General features: G+C 50.6%; 1 protein-coding gene across 1 annotated transcript; it reads left to right on the top strand.

The window, feature by feature from the left end:
• The first annotated feature begins 1,167 nt into the window (after positions 1 to 1,167).
• Positions 1,168 to 11,189, top strand: Adamts4 (ADAM metallopeptidase with thrombospondin type 1 motif 4). Its single transcript, XM_028860092.2, has 9 exons — positions 1,168 to 2,896; positions 4,005 to 4,328; positions 4,550 to 4,682; positions 5,201 to 5,371; positions 7,329 to 7,615; positions 7,722 to 7,908; positions 8,194 to 8,369; positions 9,252 to 9,427; positions 9,951 to 11,189. Exons 1-9 carry the CDS (start codon positions 2,210 to 2,212, stop codon positions 10,375 to 10,377), a joined length of 2,568 nt encoding a protein of 855 aa, XP_028715925.1. The 5' UTR covers positions 1,168 to 2,209; the 3' UTR covers positions 10,378 to 11,189.
• Positions 11,190 to 19,367: the final 8,178 nt, after the last annotated feature.

Here is a 19,367-nt window from a genome sequence, read left to right as displayed (position 1 = left end):
CTGAGACTGGGCGGAAGGCTCTTGGGGGGCTGCCTAGGACACTGCATCTTTTGTGCCTTCTCCCTTCTGCCAACACCCCCCACATGCTGTTGCTGCCATTCTATGGTCCTTTGTCTTCCACGGCTTAGTCACCCTCTTTGTTCCCATCTCGGGTGGGGGGATGGAAAGGAGCAATAGGATACCCTGGTGACAGCTCCTCTTGCCCCTGTCCCTTCTGGTCCCTCATCCCTTGTGTGGCTCCTCCAGCCTCAGCCCCTCCGCTCAGGACCAGGGAGGGTCAGGGCATGTGATGAGGTCAAGAGGTGAGACTGGGAGTCACCACAGGGTGGGTAATTGAGGAAGTGATAGGCACCAGGGCAGGGATTAGTGACTGGAGCAGGAAGGGACGGGGAGAGGAAGCCCCCTGATGAGTGTGATCTTGGGCACAGGAGGTGACAAGGCCCAGAATGAATAAAGGGGATGGGGTAGGAGAGGGATGGGGTGCTTCTCTGGGAAAGGGAAGGGACCGCTGAGTGTACTGTCCTTCCTGGGGATTTCCTGGGGAAACAAATGGCCACAGGGTGGAGTGAACAGAAATGGCCCCACTTCTGAACTCTGCTTCCTTGCCTCTAGAGTCTGCTTTTTATCTCCTTAGTCCCTCCAGTTCCGAATCAGAGAAGTCATTAGCTCCCTTCTCTAACGCCCCCACACATGCACCCACCAATCACTATCCCCATCCCAGGTTCTAGGCTCCTGTTCCTCTTAGTGCCCTCAAATGCTATTTGCACCCATGGAGAATGAGGAGTCAACGATTACTAGATATTCCAGGATCTACTGGATTCGAAAGGTGGGGGGTTCGAGGGAACAAGGATTGACTGAGTGATTCTGGTTCCAAAGAGAGCAGGTCTTGTCTAGGTGAGAGGTGACTTGCGGAAGGAGGAGGCTTTAGGGCAGTTGGGAGTAGGTAGGAACAGGGCCAAAAGCCTGGGGGAAGCTCCTGGGAGCTGAGCCAGGGAAATGGGCAGTCAGGAAGTCGGGGAGGAGGAGGCCTAGGATGGAATGGCTGTTTCATTTCTTTGAATAGGGTAAGGGTAACTCAGGAATGCATAGCAGAGAGAGAGAGAGAGAAAGAGAGAGAGAGAGAGAGAGAGAGAGAGAGAGAGAGAGAGAGAGAGAGAGAGAAAAGAAAAGACATAGTCTGTATCTTCCTCTTATAAAAAGAAAAGTGGTTGACTTCTTCTTCGTCGTCTGTTTATTTCTTATTTCCATTCCAACAGAAAGGTCCTGAGCTGTCTCCTGCTCTCTTGTCTCTCCTGCCCCTTTCTTCTTCATGGTCCCATCCTCTCTTCTCTCTTCATTCTTCCTTACCTGTTTCCCCGCTTCCTTTTCAAACCAGACAGCTTGGCCCTAGAAATCAGCCTCTGGGATAGAGGGCAACATAAGTGACACCTGATGATAGGCTGTTCCAGACTGGACAGTAGGGACATGAATTCTCCCAGGACGTAATCTCATCCGTGTGTGTTGTCCAGGCCCTTTCCCCGAGTCCCTGCTTCCCTTGGGGCTCTGTCCCACCAAAAAGGGAAAGAGACAGCTGAGGGCTGGTGGTGGGATTTGGGAAAAGGATGTGTCATCCACTGGCTCCATGCCTATAATGCATCTGGCTGCTAGAGATTCCCTTCCCCTGGGCAAGTCCCTCCTATTTTTTTCCCTGTCTTTTTTTAAGGGAACATTCATCCATCTGAGTCCCACTGACCGAGCTTCTGCTGAGTGGCTTACAGAACAGTCAATCACACACAGAGGGAGGCTCTGGATGCTTAAAAGAGCTGGCGGGGAGAGAGGCTGGGGAGAACCCGGGGGAGACCCACTGACACACAGAAAGGAAAGAGACCGAGGAGGAGAGAGACAGAGACAAAGAGACAGCCAAAGGAGACAGAGACAGAGCAGGCACTGAGACAGAGCCACACAACTGGGCAGAGGGTGAAGCCAGAGAAGCTGAAGAAGACACAGACAGGGAGAGACAAAGACCCAGGAGAGAAGTGCACAGGAGGAAGTTTTGGAGGAGAGAGGTCCCTAGGCACTTTTCCTGAGCCCAGGGACAGTTTTCTTCATCGTCTCTGAACGTCTCTAGCCCCTCTAAAAACTTCGCCTCAGATCTTGGCACAAGTCCGAGCCCCTCCGGCTTTACCGAGGAGCTTTCCACAGTGAGGGTGTGGAGGACCTGGTGCCTCAGATGGCCTCAATCCATCCCAGCTGCAGCACCGGTACCATGTCCCAGATGGGCTTGCATCCCGGGAGGGGCTTGACTGGGCACTGGCTGCGAAGAGTCCCTGTCGGCTCGCAGCTTCACAGCGTGCCTTTCTCTGGTCTGGTGTGGTGGTGGTGGCGGCGGCGGCTGCTGCTGCTGCTGCTGGCTTCCCTCCTGCCCTCTGCCTGGTCAGCCCACCCCCTGCCCCGGGAGGAGGAAATCGTGTTCCCAGAGAAGCTCAATGGCAGCATCTTGCCCGGCTCCGGTACCCCTGCCAGGCTCCTGTGCCGCTTGCCAGCCTTCGGGGAGGTGCTACTCCTGGAACTAGAGCAGGACCCCGGGGTGCAGGTAGAGGGGCTGACGGTGCAGTACCTGGGCCAGGCACCTGAGATGCTGGGTGGGGCAGAGCCAGGTACCTACCTGACGGGCACCATCAACGGAGATCCGGAGTCGGTGGCATCTCTGCACTGGGACGGGGGAGCCCTACTAGGGGTGTTGCAGTACCGGGGGGCTGAACTCCACCTCCAACCTCTGGAGGGAGGCACCCTTAACTCTGCTGGGGGACCAGGGGCTCACATTCTACGCCGGAAGAGTCCTGCCAGCAGCCAAGGTCCCATGTGCAACGTCAAGGCTCCTTCTGGGAGCCCCAATCCCATTCCCCGAAGAACCAAGGTAGGCAGCCCCCGGGGTTTTTGTCCTGTGTCACCCTCCCGCCATGTCTGTCCTACTGACCCCTAGGTGCCCTCTCTCCTCTCTCTTCCACTTCCCGCTTTCCAGCTTTTCTCTTCTCTGCCTTTCCTATCTCTACCACCCCTACTTTGGGAAAGTGTCGGCTTCTCCCTGCCCCAGCCATTTGCTTTGCTCTGAGGATTCCCTGAGGTAAGTCAGTCAGATTCTCTGGGCCGGAATGACCTCTCCCCGTCCCTACCCCGCCCCTTCCTGGCCATGGAGTCTCCTGCTGACACAGTTCCCAGCAGTAACAGCTCTCCTATAACAGCCTGTCGGCCTAGGCTCTTTTCTCTGCCCCAGTGATTTTTACCCTCACCCTCAGCTAGAAGAGTGAAGTTTGAGGCCTGAGGGATTGGGGGTTTTTTGGCTTCTGCCGTTGCCTTTAAAATTGTTCTGGCAAACTGCAAGCTAGGCAGGCCGAGGAGAGGCATCCCATCCCTCCGGGTCAGTCCTCTTCCCACACTGTGGGCTGACTGCAAGGCTGCCTGAGGCGCCATCCTTCCCTCCCTCCCACTCCTGGGTCTCCCCCCTTTTTTTTTCTCTCCCACCCCTTCTCTGTAGCTTTAATCCAGACCAGACGCTCCTTCCACACCCGCCACGCTGAGATCTGGCTGTGGCCCTAGCTGCTGACTGAATTGTTCCTCCAACCACACAGGGCAGACACGTCGTCGCTGTCTCGCTGTCTGTCGCAGCCCAGCCCTCTAGCTCTGTCCCTCAGCCCCTGCCACACACTCCGAGACCCTAGGGCCCCTCCCGCAGCACACTCCCAGCTGCCTTTCACCTCTGGGGCCCACTCAGCCCTGAAACGTGGCAAGGCTTTCTCCTCTTTCAGAACAACAGCTGATTCTTCAACATTGCCACAAAAGCCCTGGGATTTGGGGTTGGGGGGGGGGGAGGTCCAAAGCAGTCACTTCAGGAATCCTGTGGGGTGTGTAAGGGCCAGCTGACTCTGCTGAGTTCTAGACCCAGGAAGAGAGGGAGAGGAGAAGGGATCCATGCATCTGGGAGGCTATTTCAGGACCTTCCTCTCTCTCTCTTTTTTTCTCTTCAGCGCTTTGCTTCTCTGAGTAGATTCGTGGAGACACTGGTGGTGGCCGACGACAAGATGGCGGCATTTCATGGGACAGGGTTAAAGCGCTACCTGCTGACAGTTATGGCAGCGGCAGCCAAGGCCTTTAAGCACCCAAGCATCCGAAACCCGGTCAGCTTGGTGGTGACTCGGCTAGTGATCCTGGGGTCAGGCCAGGAAGGGCCCCAAGTGGAGCCAAGTGCGGCCCAGACCCTACGCAGCTTCTGTACCTGGCAGCGGGGCCTCAATACCCCTGAGGACTCAGATCCTGACCATTTTGACACAGCCATTCTGTTCACCCGTCAGGTAAGGCCCTGGGTCAGCACCACATGCGAAGAACCACAACCCAAAGAGACACCGCCAATGCACAAACGGTGATGGAAAGGTTATCCCTAGAGTTGTGCATCCTGTACCTGGCCTCAGCCATAGTGACATGGGTTGGCTTGACCATGCTGGGTGCTCAGCATCTAGGGCCTCACTAATCTGGGTATTCAGCCCCAAGCGTCTTCTGTGCCCCTTCTCTACAGGACCTGTGTGGGGTCTCGACTTGTGACACCCTGGGTATGGCTGATGTGGGCACAGTGTGCGATCCAGCACGGAGCTGTGCTATCGTGGAGGACGATGGACTCCAGTCAGCCTTCACTGCTGCTCACGAACTGGGTAAGGTAGTGCTGGGGCAGTGTGGCACCTGAAGGGGAGGTGAGGGGTACTGAGGATGCTAGAAGGAGATAAGGGGCTCACTAGAGTGCAAATGGGGGTATTCTCCTTCTCCTCCTCTTCCTCCTCCCAGGTCTAGGTCCAAGGTCAATATCCTTCTCTGTTCTGGGTGCAGACAAACAGATCTTTCTATTATATAAAGCAGCAAGTGGGAACTACTTTGGACTGTGTATATGTGCATGACTATACATGTTTGGAAGGGGAGAGAGTAAGAGAAAGGGGTTTGAGGATTGGGAATGTTAGCTACAATGGAAAATGAGCAGAAGGACCCCTTCCTTTGGGGAAGAGGAGACAGAGCAATAGGAGCTACACATGGACCCTTCAGAGAACCATCAGGGGATCTGAGATGGGGGAGGGGAGGTGGCGCTGATCATCACCAGCTGCAGCCAAGCTTATCATGGACGCCCCCCGCGGACACAGGATGGCACCCTTGGGCACTAGCGGGACCTCTTCTCTTACAGGCCATGTCTTCAACATGCTCCACGATAACTCCAAGCCATGTGTCAGTCTGAATGGGCACGGGGGCTCCTCTCGCCACGTCATGGCTCCTGTCATGGCTCACGTGGATCCTGAGGAGCCCTGGTCCCCGTGCAGTGCCCGCTTCATCACGGACTTCCTGGACAATGGCTATGGTAAGCAGGTGACGCTTTTCTCAAAGTGGGACTCGCTCCCTGCCCTCTCCCACCGTACTCTCATTTCTGGAACATTCTCTCTGGGCCCCACGGACTCCTCCATGTGTGTTGCCTCTGCCGTGTGTGGTGGGGTGAGAAATGCTGCTGCATTGGTGTGGTTCCCACGTCCTAGGAAAACAAACAGCATAGATAAGGGAAGCAGCTGTTGGCCCCATGCAATTAGAATCGACCTTCTTAAGCTGGGTGGTGGTGCTGCATACCTGTGATCCCAGCACTCAGGAGGCAGAGGCAGGGGGCGTCTCTGAGTTAGAGGCCAGCCTGGTCTACAGAGTGAGTTCCAGCAGCCGAGGCTACATAGAAAAACCCTGTCTCGAAAAAACTAAAAACCAAAACCAAACCAACCCAAACAAACAAAAAGAATTGACCTTTTAAGGACTAGAACTGTCCAATGTTGAAATGGACGGGCTCTAAATCATGTAATTACCTTGTCGTTTGATAAAGTACACAGACAACAGAATGACTTTCACCAGACAAATTTTTGTTTGTTTTTGTTCTTTTTCCAAACAGGATTTCTCTGTGTAGCTTTGGCACCTGTCCTGGATCTCACTCTATAGACCAGGCTGGCCTCGAACTCACAGAGAGCCACCTGGCTCTGTCTTATGAGTGCTAGAGTGTGTGCCACTACCACCCGACTCAGACAATGTTTTTTTACTTTATTTTATTTTTATTTATGCATATGTATGTGTGTGTACAAGCTTGCAGGTGCCCATGGAGGCCAGAAAAAGGGTGTTGGATCCCTTGGAGCTGGAGGCAGTTTGTGAGTTTCTTGATGCTGGTGCTGGGAACTGAACTCCCGACCTCTCCAAATGCTCTTAACTGTGGAGCCATATCTCCAGCTCCCCAAAGCTGCTGATTAGAAGCATTCTCAAGAATTCTCTAGATGGGCATGGTAGCACATGCCATTAATCCCAGCAGCACTCAGAAGCAGGTGGATCTCTGTGAGTCTGAGGCCAGCCTGGTCTATGCAGTGAATTCCAGGACAGCCAGGACTATATAAAGAGACTACATCCATAAAAAAAAAATGTATAGTGGAGCTAGGCATGATAACATGCCTATAATCCTAGTATTGGGGAAACTAAGGCAGAAGGATCGCCATATGACTCCCAGGCAAGCTTGGGCTATGTAATAGTGAGTTCCAGGCTATCTAGTGCTATAGAGTGAAACTCTGCCCAGAGTTCACAAATGGGGCCAGGAAGATGGCTCCGCGGGTTAAGGTACTTGCTGCCAAGCCTGACGACCTGACGACCTCTGCAAGTTGCCCTCTTCCTCCATTCGTGTGCTGTGGTATGTGCAGACTCCATTCCCCTGAGATAAGTGACTATGATTAGAAAAAAAGTTGTAAAAGCCCAAATACTAGAAATAATAATAATAATAAATTCTATGGTAAGATCAGGTAGAAGTGCCTTTGGTTCCTATGCTGATTGAGTTCTCTGCTACATGCAGACACGTCTCAAAAAATCACTTCTCAGCCGGGCGTTGGTGGCGCACGCCTTTAATCCCAGCACTCGGGAGGCAGAGGCAGGCGGATCTCTGTGAGTTCGAGGCCAGCCTGGGCTACCAAGTGAGCTCCAGGAAAGGCGCAAAGCTACACAGAGAAACCCTGTCTCGGAAAAAAAAAAAAAAAAAAAAAAAAGAAAAGGAAAAAAAAAAAAAATCACTTCTCTGTGTTTGTAGTTGGCTAATAGATAAATTAGATCTACTAAGAGCCAGTACCTCACAGAACTGTGACTAGTCAATGAGATAGTGTGGATCAGGGCTTTGCCAGTCTGATCACATAATGAATCCAATGCAGTGTAGCTGAGGGCACCTTAGCCACCACAGAGCTCAAGCTTTCAGCTGGCACTCCTCAGTGCCCACCTCAGGCCCTTGCTAACTTTGTACCTTCACCCCCTTTCAGGGCACTGTCTCTTAGACAAACCAGAGGCTCCCCTGCATCTGCCCGTGACGTTCCCTGGCAAGGACTATGATGCTGACCGCCAGTGCCAACTGACCTTTGGGCCCGACTCCCACCATTGTCCACAGCTGCCACCACCCTGTGCCGCCCTCTGGTGCTCCGGCCATCTCAACGGCCACGCTATGTGCCAGACTAAGCACTCACCCTGGGCTGATGGCACTCCCTGCGGACCCACACAGGCCTGCATGGGCGGCCGCTGTCTTCACGTGGACCAGCTCAAGGACTTCAATGTGAGACCTCAGGGCATGGCTTGGGTAAAAGGCCCGCCGGAAGGAGACTGGCCCTAAAACCTAGGAGCGAGTGGGCTTATCCCACTTCCGTTCTGTGCTTCTGCAGATTCCACAGGCTGGAGGCTGGGGTCCCTGGGGACCGTGGGGTGACTGCTCCAGGAGCTGTGGGGGTGGTGTCCAGTTCTCCTCCCGGGACTGCACGAGGCCCGTCCCCCGGAATGGCGGCAAGTACTGCGAGGGCCGCCGCACCCGCTTCCGCTCCTGCAACACTGACAATTGCCCCAGTGGCTCAGGTGAGGGTTGGGAAGACTGGGAGCCCCGGGAAGGCTGGGAGCCCCGGGAAGGCTGGGAGCCCCGAGCAGGGGTGGTAGACAAGAAGGACCGTCCCTTGAGGGCTGAACTAAGGTGCTGGTTGACTCTGCTGCTGGGGGGATGTTTCTTTCTCTTTCCAGAGCTGTCCCTAGCCGTCTGTGAGGGAGGGAGGTGCCATGCTGGCTGAAGTTCCGAGGGACTAGGTGGAAGGGTGTGTGGGATAGTGTGAGGGAGAGCAGCTCAGCCTGTCCATTTCATCCCTACAGCATTGACCTTCCGTGAGGAGCAGTGTGCCGCCTACAACCACAGGACTGACCTCTTCAAGAGCTTTCCAGGACCCATGGACTGGGTCCCACGCTACACGGGTGTAGCCCCTCGAGACCAGTGCAAACTCACCTGCCAGGCCCGGGCACTGGGTTACTACTACGTACTGGAGCCACGGGTGAGGACCAGAAACCCTCACGCCCAGTCAGGACCTACACACCTCCCAGTGATCCTTCTGATTTCTGATAAATACCTTTTCAAAAAGCCCCTCCAGACCATTGCTGGCGTTCATCACGCCGTGCCAGCCTACAGGTTTACTCAGTCTTGTCTGTCCCTGGGTGTCCAGCGTTAGGAGAACTAATGCCTGGCTCTGGATATGCGGCTGGTGAAGCTGCTCTGGCTTGTCCTATCTCTTTCCTTCCCTCCTTCTCCATCCTTTTACTCCACATCTGGTGAGAATGGAGGCATGTGGCCTTTTGGAGAGGTCCTTGACTCTCCTTTCCACGGAATCCACTGTCCAAGTATTGACTCTTGGAAAGCTAGTGCCTCAATGGACAGACTTCCCAGAAATCACTGACATCTGGACACTCCCTTTGTCTTATAGAGTGACCTGTTCAAGGCAAAACAAGCCCCACAAGCTTTGGCCTCCTGCCCTTCCCCGGTAGTCTATAGAAAATTCCTGCAGGTTTGTTGCCCTCTAGTGTCTATCTGGAGGCCGTACCGCTAAGTTTAGAGTTTGTTGCTGAGACTGAAAACCCTTGCCTCCTCAGTTTGTGATCTTTCTAAACCTCAGAAATTCACCCTTAGAAATCTCAGGCAGTGATTGTGGGACCTAGATTTATGTTTATAAAGCATTTTGCACATGGCCTGGTTGACAGTCAATGCTGGAAAAACGACTGTATCACTATTATCATTATAATCTCATATACGCGAAGGGCTCACTCTACATCCCCTTCCTTACCCATTTTTTTTTTTCTGATACCACTTTCCAGATGTTTTGCTTACACACCCCTGCTGACTTAGCAAGAACCCTTAACAGTTTCCCTCCTCTGTTCTTTAGGTGGCAGATGGAACTCCCTGTTCCCCAGACAGCTCCTCAGTCTGTGTCCAGGGGCGCTGCATCCATGCTGGCTGTGACCGGATTATTGGCTCCAAAAAGAAGTTTGACAAGTGCATGGTGTGCGGCGGCAATGGTTCAAGCTGCAGCAAGCAATCGGGCTCCTTCAAAAAATTCAGGTCCTTTCACGATTTCTGTCGTCCCGTCCCATCCCCGTCCCCGTCGCACCCCCCCCCCCCCCCACCCCCCATTTTCCCGGTTGCTGTTCTTGGAGCTGAATGCTTTCCTGGTGACTCAACACTTTCTGGAGTCTAAGTGGGAGACCGTTGAGCAGACAGTTACAATGCAGTGTTCCACATGCTGAACAGAGAGAGGACACAGGATGCCGTGAGAGCCTGGGAAGGCATCAGGGAAGGCTTCCCTGGGTGGTGACCTCTGAGCTAAGAGTAGGAACTGGAAAGGCCCCAAGGAGGCCAAGGCTGGAAAGACACTTGAAAAAGTAGCCGCGGTAGGAAGTGTCCAGAGATAAGAGAGAGGAAGGCACTCTGGCTGGTAGCTCTGTTCTCAGGTGTACACATACCTCATGTAAGCCTGCAGAGGCAGCTCCTGACACACACACACATACACACTCGGACAAACACCGTAGGGCAAGCTGAAGGGATTCGGGAGACGCTAAGTTCTTCAACTCCTTTTTCCTCACAGGTACGGATACAGCGATGTGGTCACTATCCCTGCTGGGGCCACCCACATCCTTGTACGGCAGCAGGGGGGTTCCGGCCCCAGGAGCATCTACCTGGCCCTGAGGCTTCTAGATGGTTCCTACGCCCTCAACGGTGAATACACGCTGATGCCCTCCCCCACAGATGTGGTACTTCCCGGGGCAGTCAGCTTGCGCTATAGCGGAGCCACGGCAGCCTCAGAGACACTGTCTGGACATGGGCCACTGACCCAGCCCTTGACGCTGCAAGTCTTGGTGGCTGGCAACCCCCAGAATGCACGTCTGCGGTACAGCTTCTTCGTTCCACGGCCAGTCCCTTCCACACCACGCCCTCCTCCCCAAGACTGGCTGCATCGCCGGGCACAGATTCTGCAGATCCTTCGGAAGCGGCCCTGGGCAGGCAGGAAATAACCTCACTGTCCCGGCTGCCCTTTTGGGGTGCCGGGGCCTCGGACTCATCTGCGAGAATGAGGGGGTTTCTGCAGCTGCCTCATGCTCAAACACAGTAGGGAAGTGCTGTAGGGGGTGAGACCTGCCCTGCCTCTCTGCCCTAAACTGCAGGCTGGCCCTGCCCTGGCTTCCTGCCCTGGGAGGCAGTGATATATAGGTGAATGGAAAGGGGTTAGGAGACAGGCCCCTATCTGAACTGCCCCCTCTGCCCTGCAGGTCACAGGAGGGAAAGGGGAAGGCAGGATGACTCCTGGATCCCAGTTGTATTTATTTAGTATTTATTCACTTTTATTTAGCACCAGGGAAGGGGACTAGGGCCTTGGGGAAACTCAACCCTGACAGCCCCACCCTAGCTATGAAATCCAGGGTGGTGGTGACGAATATAAGTGGTGTGTGTGTGTGTGTGTGTGTGTGTGTGTGTGTGTGTGTGTGTGTTTATGTATGAGGTACAACTTGCCCTGCTTTCCTCTCCCTGGTTTTTTTGGTGGGTGGGGGTGAGAGACGGGGAAAGGGAGAGCCAAAGGCAGGATTGGCCTTCAGGGAGTGAGGGATTATCATATTTTTAAATGTACATATTGAAGTCTGCTATTTATATGCTCCTTTTGGGGTCAGACAAATGTGGGTTGCACCTTGGCTCCACATCTTTGAGCGTGTGTTGTTTTCTTGTTTGCCAGTAATAATTCCTCCCTTAGAAATGTGTTATAAGGGTTAAGTAATGTAAATAAAGAACTAGCATATTGCCTCACCCTCTACGGGTGCTCAACAAATGCCAACTGCTGTGACGGTCACCCTTGTCTGTCCACACTCACCCTCCGTGGAGGGTCTGCAAGGCACTTAAAGCCAACAAGGATCCATGTCACTTCTGCCGATCTTTATCCCCAGGCTCTGGTTGGTAATGCTCTACTTAAGATTGGGAGAGATGTCAGAAAAGCCCATCCTGTCCATCGCTTCTGTAGGCACATAGTCACCTGAAGCAGACACAATAAACACTTGGCAACCATAGCCAACAAGAACATGAAGATACAAAACCAAAACCAGCCCAACTCACTCCACACCAACAAGTGCTGGGATGAGACCAGAGCGATCATTGTAAGGGCGATGGTTGAAGGGATGGAGAAGGGATGTTGCAGTAGCATCCTGGTACTCCAGGAGTTGACGAATCTGAACTTGAGCTAGGATTCAGCATCTTTTTACCTGGGTGATGTTGGGCAAGTCACTTACACACGACCTTGGATGACAAGTATATGGAAGCGGGTAATTAGTAACTGCTCCCACAGCATTGCTCTGCGCTCAAGGATTTTCTAACAGCAAAGGCTGTGGTAACAGGAGAGGTGACCTTTGTGATGACTGGCTGGGACAGTGACTCCAGAATCAATCCGTGTAAACCCAGTCGACTTCTTAGAAGATGTGAGGTTAGAATGGAATCCAATGAGAGGGACAGGATGTGGTCTGGTACGCAGTAGACAGCAAAGCAAGAAAAAAAAAAAAAAGGCATGGAGAAGACACTAAGAAGAGTGGAGCCATCTGTTCAGTGGTGGCAGAATGTGAGGAGCAGCACTGTGCTGGATCTCCTTTCCTTGAGGAATAAATTACCTGGTCAGTCTTGGGTGTGTTACAGATGGGACAGAGGTGGGCAAAGGTGTGGTGGAGAATTTTAAATGTTATGTGGCAAGTGCAGAACTGCTAGGGATTGGAGAAGGAACTGAATGCTGAGGTGGGAAGGAGCTCTAGGTAAAGAAGACCCTGAGGTCAGGGTGGACCGTGGTAAAACCAAGGGCATCTTGCTCTGCCATACTACCTTCAGTGGGAACTGCCAGATATGACCTGAGATGCAGGGCAGGGGCTCTGAGGTTGAGAGGTAGGCACAGAGGTTGTGGTTGTATGTCTGTACTCTATTTAGTGGAGCTACGATGTGGAATGCTGTGGGTTGTGCTCCTTCTTAATAATAAAGCTGATTGGTCAATAGCAGGGCAGAAAGAGATTGGGCAAGACAGCCTGACACAGGGAGAATGCTAGTAGAGAAGGGCGGGGTCAGGGCAGTTGCAGGAGATGCCAGAAAGCCACCCAGGAAGCAAAATGCTAGATAGGTAAAGCCACATGCCACATGACAATACATAGATGAATAGAAATGGGTTAATTTAAATGTAAGAGCTAGTTAATAATAAGCCTGAGCTATTGGCCGAGCATTTTGTAATTAATATAAGCTTCTGTATGTTTATTTGGGACCAGGTGGTTGGGACAAAAAAACTCTGCCTCTATTTATAGTGGAATATTTGTTTAATTATGTAAAGATGTATTGCTGTTTCACCTTGCCTGCCTAAGGCATCTGATTGATCTAATAAAAAGCTGAATGGTCAATAGCTAGGCAGAGGAGGGATAGGCAGGATAGGAGGGATAGGGTTGGTGGGCAGATAGAAAAGGAGCCAGCTGTAGACCAAAGTTTTCTGGTCCCTCCCGGCCCTGCCCAGGCAGCAGCTAGTCTTTATAAAATAATCACTCAGAGGCTTAATATTAATTACAGGGGTTGGAGAGATGGCTCAGAGGTTAAGAGCACTGGCAGTTCTTCCAGAGGTACTGAGTTCAATTACCAGTAACTACATGGTGGCTCACAACCATCTACAATGAGATCTGGTGCCCTCTTCTGGCCTGTAGGCAGAATACTGTATACATAACAAGTAAGTCAAAAGAAAGAGGAGGAGGAGGAGGAGGAGGAGGAGGAGGAGGAGGAGGAGGAGGAGGAAAAAAAGGCACCGGGCGGTGGTAGCGCACGCCTTTAATCCCAGCACTTGGGAGGCAGAGGCAGGAGGATCTCTGTGAGTTCGAGGCCAGCCTGGTCTACAAAGTGAGTTTCAGGAAAGGCATAAAACTACACAGAGAAACCCTGTCTCAAAACCCTGCCACCCCCCCCAAAAAAAAAGAAGAAGAAAGAAGAAAAAAAAGAGGCACCGGGTGGGTGGTGGTGCACGCAATATATATACGTGTGTGTGTGTGTGTGTGTGTGTGTGTGTGTGTGTGTGTGTGTATAAATCACAAACTGGTCTATGGCTGAGGCCTGTTGCTAGTTAGCTCTTCCATCTTAAATTAACCCATTTCTATTAATCTATGTTTTGCCATATGGCTGTGGCATTACCAGTCTGCTGGCATGTTGCTCTTTGGGTGGCTGGCTGGTATCTCTCTTGGCCACACCTTTCTTTTCCCAGTATCTTTGCTTCGATTTCCCACCTGGCTATAACCTGTCTTGCCATAGGCCAAAGCAGCTTCTTTATTAACCAATGGTAGCAACACATATTCACAGCATACAGAAAGACCATCTCACAGCAGCCAGCCACCTAGGGCCCAGCCAGCCAGACATGGAAGAATCAGGAAAGCAGGATGGCCAATATATAGATGAGGTAAATAAGCCTCTGGGAAGCACATAGATTAATAGAAATGGGTTAATTTAAGTTTTAAAAAAGCTAGCTAGAAACAAGCCTAAATAAGCTAAGGCTGAGCATTCATAATTAATAATAAGTCTCCGTGTCATGACTTGGGGGCTGGCAGTCCAAAAAAAGCCTGCTCTAGAGCTATTGGTGGAGTTTTCCTGTCCCAATGGCCTGCTCCCAAATAACTGACACAGAGGCTTAATATTAATTATAAATGCTTGGCCAATAGCTCAGGCTTGTTACTAGCTAACTGCTATACTTTAAATTAACCCATATTTCTTAACTGTGCTTTGTTTGCCACATCACTCAAGGCTTGTTACCTCATTTTCTACACGTCCTGCTTCCTTGGTGACTGGCTGGCATCTCCTCTGACTCCGTCCTCCTTCATCCCATCATTCTCAGTTTGGCTTTCCCTCCTAATTTTATCCTGTTCAGCTACTGACCAATAAGCTTGTTTATTAAATCAGTCATAGTGACATATATTCACACAGTGTACAGAAGGGTTACTCTACCGCACAGAGCTAGGCTCTGCTGACCAGGTTTTATATAAGGCAGAACTTGACACAGTGTCCTGTTCTTTACACCACCCAGCACAGCGCCTGCTCACTCTGCAGCAGTGAGGGAAGGCCTGGCTATATTCCTCTCTCTAGCAAGCATGGCTCCCATTGCTGTTCTTGTTCTCGGGTGGGTCTTCCGGTCCTCCAACCAACCAGGCAGGAGGAGACAGGGACAAGAGAGTGAGATAAAACTCATGATCTCCAGTTGCTTTGTCTAGCTGGTAAAATTGTACCATATGTTTATAGAACTTAATACTATGAAGTCATGGTACAAGCAGAGCTCTGTTCAAGTGAAGTCAAAATAAAAACACCAGTGATGTAGGACCCAGTCCTTAAAGAGCTCACACTGCATCCTGGGGAGGAGGTTGTGCATTGCATGTGCACAAAGAGAAACAATGGGACAGTTCGAGGAACTATAAGATAAGGGCAAAACGGACTCTGCAGAGAATGAGCCTGGAACCTGAGTCCCATGAGCATTCAGGAAGGTGGAGACTTGGTTGGGCTTTGGAAGGTAGGTCATTATGATAGCCCTTCTCACATTTCCTTGTAAATCACTTCCACATAAGTTATTTATTTATTTTAAGATTTATTTATTTTATGTATGAGCGCTCTATCTGTATGGACAACTTTATGCCAGAAGAGGGCATCAGATCCCACTAGAGATGGTTGTGAGCCACCATATGGGTGCTGGGAATTGAACCCAGGACCTCTGGAAGAGCAGCCAGTGCTCTTAACCTCTGAGCCATCTCTCCAGCCCCCACATAAGCTATTTTTAAAAACCACCTTGCTCACTAGATTGACACAAAGAAATTTTCACCTTGGAAGGTGGAAAAAAGGAGGATCAGGACTTCAAGGCCGGCTTCTGCTGCTACATCATAGTAAATTTAAGGCCAGCCTGGCTACATGGAATCTTATTTCAAAAGAAGAGGAGGAAGGCTGCGTGATGGTGGCTCAGGCCTTTAATCACAGCACTCAGGGGGCAGAGGCAGGCAGATCAATGAGTTCGAGGCCAGCCTGGTCTACAGAGAGTTTCAGGACAACCAGGGCTACACAGAGAAACCCTGGAGAGAGAGAGAGAGAGAGAGAGAGAGACAGAGAGAGAGAGAGAGAGAGACAGAGAGAGACAGAGAGAGAGAGAGAGAGAGAGACAGAGAGAGACAGAGAGAGAGAGAGAGACAGAGAGAGAGAGAGACAGAGAGAGAGACAGGGAGAGAGACACAGAGACACAGAGACACAGAGACACAGAGAGAGACAGAGAGACAGAGACAGAGAGACAGAGAGATATTTATTTTTTCCAAAAATGTATTGAAGGCTAGAGGGATGGCTGAGCAGTTAAGACCACTAGCTGCTGTTACAGAGGACCTGAATTTGAGTCCCAGCACCCACAAGACAGTTCACAACAATCTACAACTCCAGCTCCACATAATCCAATACTTTCTTCTAATCTTGATGTTTTTCTGTCAGCTTAGCAGCTGCACATGAATCTACTGATATCTTAATTATCGTCTGTGGCCCCACAGCCCCTCAGTCAGCGACCCGCTGGTCACCCAGTGGTCTTCCAGTCCCTCAGCCCTGGTTCGGCTGCAGCTGTGATATGTGGGTTTAAATCAAGACTCCATCGTTCTATGTGTCAATAAGACTCAGGAGTCAAAGGCTGGGGTGAAAACCTGCTGGCTCAGAGAGGCTGAGTAGCAGCTAGCTGATCTTGCTCTTTGGTGGGAGAGACTTCAAGAGGTGAGTTCTGCCCTCATGCCAGAACCAAGAGGAAGCTCAAACTCCAGTCCCTGACTTTCCTTTCTGTGCATCTTCTTTATCCAAATTGCTGGCTTCTCCATGGCCAATTCCAGTCAACCAGTTGCTGGCTCTGCCTCCTAGTTCAAGGTATAACTTTACTGGGCAGTCTCAGGAGTGCAGGAGTGCGATCAAAATATCCTACGACATGGTCTCTGTGGGCACTAGGCATGCATGTGGTGCACAGACATACGTGTAGACAAAACACTGATATCCATAAAATAAAAATAAAAAAGTAAAAACAAATAAAATTTAGAAACTATTGAGTTTAAAGGCTACTTCTGTGATTGAGAGAGTTGGTGAACTTGTATAGTGAAAGAGGGTCAGAAAGAGCTAGCCCTTCAAAAAAAAAAAATAAGGATCCCAGTCCTCAATGTCAGTCAACTCCTGACCCCTTTTAAGAATAATCTTCCATACTCCACCCCTCCAGAGCCAGAATATAAGCTTCACATAATACCTATCCTGAAGTTGAGTCCAACAATCTCTTGCTAGAAATGGAGGTGAGGGAGTATACCTTTTCATATATGGGCCAAGATGAGCTTAAGCTCCCCAATCTAAGTATTGCCTCTGTAGGTTTGAACTATGATGTGATATAGAACTAGTTGAGCGGCTGGAGAGATGGCTCAGTGGTTAAGAATAATGGCTGCTCTTCCAGAGGTCCTGAGTTCAATTCCAAGCAACCATTCGGTGGCTCACAACCATCTATAATGAGACCTGGTGCCCTTTCTTCTGGTCTGCAGGCATACATGCAGGCAGAATACTATGTCTATATAATAAATGAACAAATCTTAAAAAAAAAAGAAGTAGAAATAGAAAGAGGCACTGAAACGGGAGCATTGAGGCACTTGAAAAAGATCGACAAGGAGTGTATTCCTTAAACAAGTTCAAACAGAGTTCGGACTATCTCATTTCATGAGACAGCAAATGCTATACATAAAGACTCATTGAACTGGGAATGACCACTTTCTTCAAACCCCTCCTGCCTGGCCCTGACAGTCTCACTTCTGTGGTTAGAGCAGAGGAAATCTGGGCTTTTGTCCAATCCCTATTTTTGTGGTGGTGGTGGGAGAGCCAGGGTTTCTGGAGTGCTGTGGAATGGGTATTTATTTTCCTACATGAACTCTTGCTCTACTTCTTCCCTCTCCATACAGTACTTTTTTCTCTCTCTCTAAAATAGTAGGTTGACAGTGATAAAGCAGTATCTCATTGGTCAGAGCTGGTCAGGAAGGGGCAAGGGGGTGGATTCAAAGGATTAACATTTGATTGGCTAAGAGAATGATGCTTCGGAGCCAATTGAATCCCTTCCCCATTAACTGTTGCTGGGGGGATGCCAAAATCTTTGGCAGCGAGAGTAACCAGCTGACAGCTGGAGGAAACCACCACTTCTAAATATGCTTAGAAAGAGGGGAGCCAGAGGAGCTGGGGGGGAGCAACAATACTCAACAACACCCCAGACAGGGCCTTATATGGGGACAGGCTCCGAGTACTTAATTAGCCTGGGGAAGGAGAGGAGGGTGGAAGTATATTTAAGCATCCTTTATAGTCTTCAACTAACAAAAGACCTCATGAACTCTCAAAAACAGCAACACACATCTTACACACACACACACACACACACACACACACACACACACCCTGACAGAGACATGTTAGGCACATTCTCTTGATAATGTATATGCAAATATTCACAAGAGTGAGAGAGGTGGAGGGGGGAGAAGAAGAGGAGGAGGATGAAGAGAAGAAGGAGGAAGAGGAGAGGGGAGAGAGATCAGGAAAATGAGTCTCAAGAATAAGGTAAAAAATCCTGCTTGGGGTGGGGGGGGGGCAGGGCTGGAGGGATGGCTCAGGGGTTAAGAGCACTGGATGTTCTTCTAGAGGTTCTGAGTTCAATTCCCAGCAACCACAGGGTGGCTTACAACCATCTATAATGGGATCTGATGCCCTCTTCTGGCATTAAGGCATACATGCAGATAGAGCACTCATATACATAAAATAAATAAATAAGTCTTAAAAAAAATCCTGCTGGGTGTGGTGGTACATTACTATAATTCTTGCACTCAGAAAGTTGAGGCAGGAGACTTGCCAGGAATTCGAGGCCAGCCTAGGCTATGTAAGAAGACTCTGCCTCAGGCCAGGCGTGATGGTGCATGCCCTTAATCCCAGCACTCAGGAGGCAGAGGCAGGCAGATCTCTGGGTTTGAGGCCAGGCTAATCTACAAAGTGAGTTCCAGGATGGCCAGGGCTACAGAGAAAAACTCTGCTTCCAAAACCAAAAAACAAACAGAAGAAGGAGGAGGAGGAGGAGGAGGAGGAGGAGGAGGAGGGGAGGAGGAGGAGGGGGAGGGAGGAGAAGGAGAAGGAGAAGGAGAAGGAGAAGGAGAAGGAGAAGGAGAAGGAGAGGAGAAGGAGAAGGAGAAGGAGAAGGAGAAGGAGAAGGAGAAGGAGAAGGAGAAGGAGAAGGAGAAGGAGAAGGAGAAGGAGAAGGAGAAGGAGAAGGAGAAGGAGAAGGAGAAGGAAGAAAGGAGAAGGAGAAGGAGAAGGAGAAGGAGAAGGAGAAGGAGAAGGAGAAGGAGAAGGAGAAGGAGAAGGAGAAGAAGAAGAAGAAGAAGAAGAAGAAGAAGAAGAAGAAGAAGAAGAAGAAGAAGAAGAAGAAGAAGAAGAAGAAGAAAAGAAAGAAAAAAGAAGACTGCCTCAAAAAGCAGAAACGGGTCTGAAGCAGTTCTGTTGGCGAAGTGCATGCCACAGTGATCTTGTAACCCTAGAACAGAGGTGGGAACAGGCTCTCTGAGAGTAGCTAGCCAGCCCACCTAGCCTAAAGTAGCAAATCTTGGGGTTGGAGAGATGGCTCAGAGGTTAAGAGCACTGACTGTTCTTCCAGAGGTCCTGAGTTCAATTCCCAGCACCTACATGGTGGCTCATAACCATCTGTAATGAGATCTGGCGCCCTCTTCTGTATGCATAATAAATAAATAAACCTTAAAAAATATTTTTTAAAAAAAAGCAGCAAATCTCAGGTTCTAGATCTGGTCTCAAAAGACTAAGTGAAGGACTGAAGAGATGGCTCAGTGGTTTAAAATACTTGCCGCTCTTGAAGACCAGGTTTGGCTCCCAGCCCCGCAACACTGCAGCTCACAACCACCTGTAACTCCAGTTCCAGGGTTTCCAACACCCTCTACTGGTT

This window comes from Peromyscus leucopus, chromosome 15, assembly GCF_004664715.2.
Source record: "Peromyscus leucopus breed LL Stock chromosome 15, UCI_PerLeu_2.1, whole genome shotgun sequence".
Classification (NCBI taxonomy): Eukaryota; Metazoa; Chordata; class Mammalia; order Rodentia; family Cricetidae; genus Peromyscus; species Peromyscus leucopus.
Note: the sequence above shows the minus strand (reverse complement) of the source record. Positions and strands in the feature narration are given on the sequence as shown.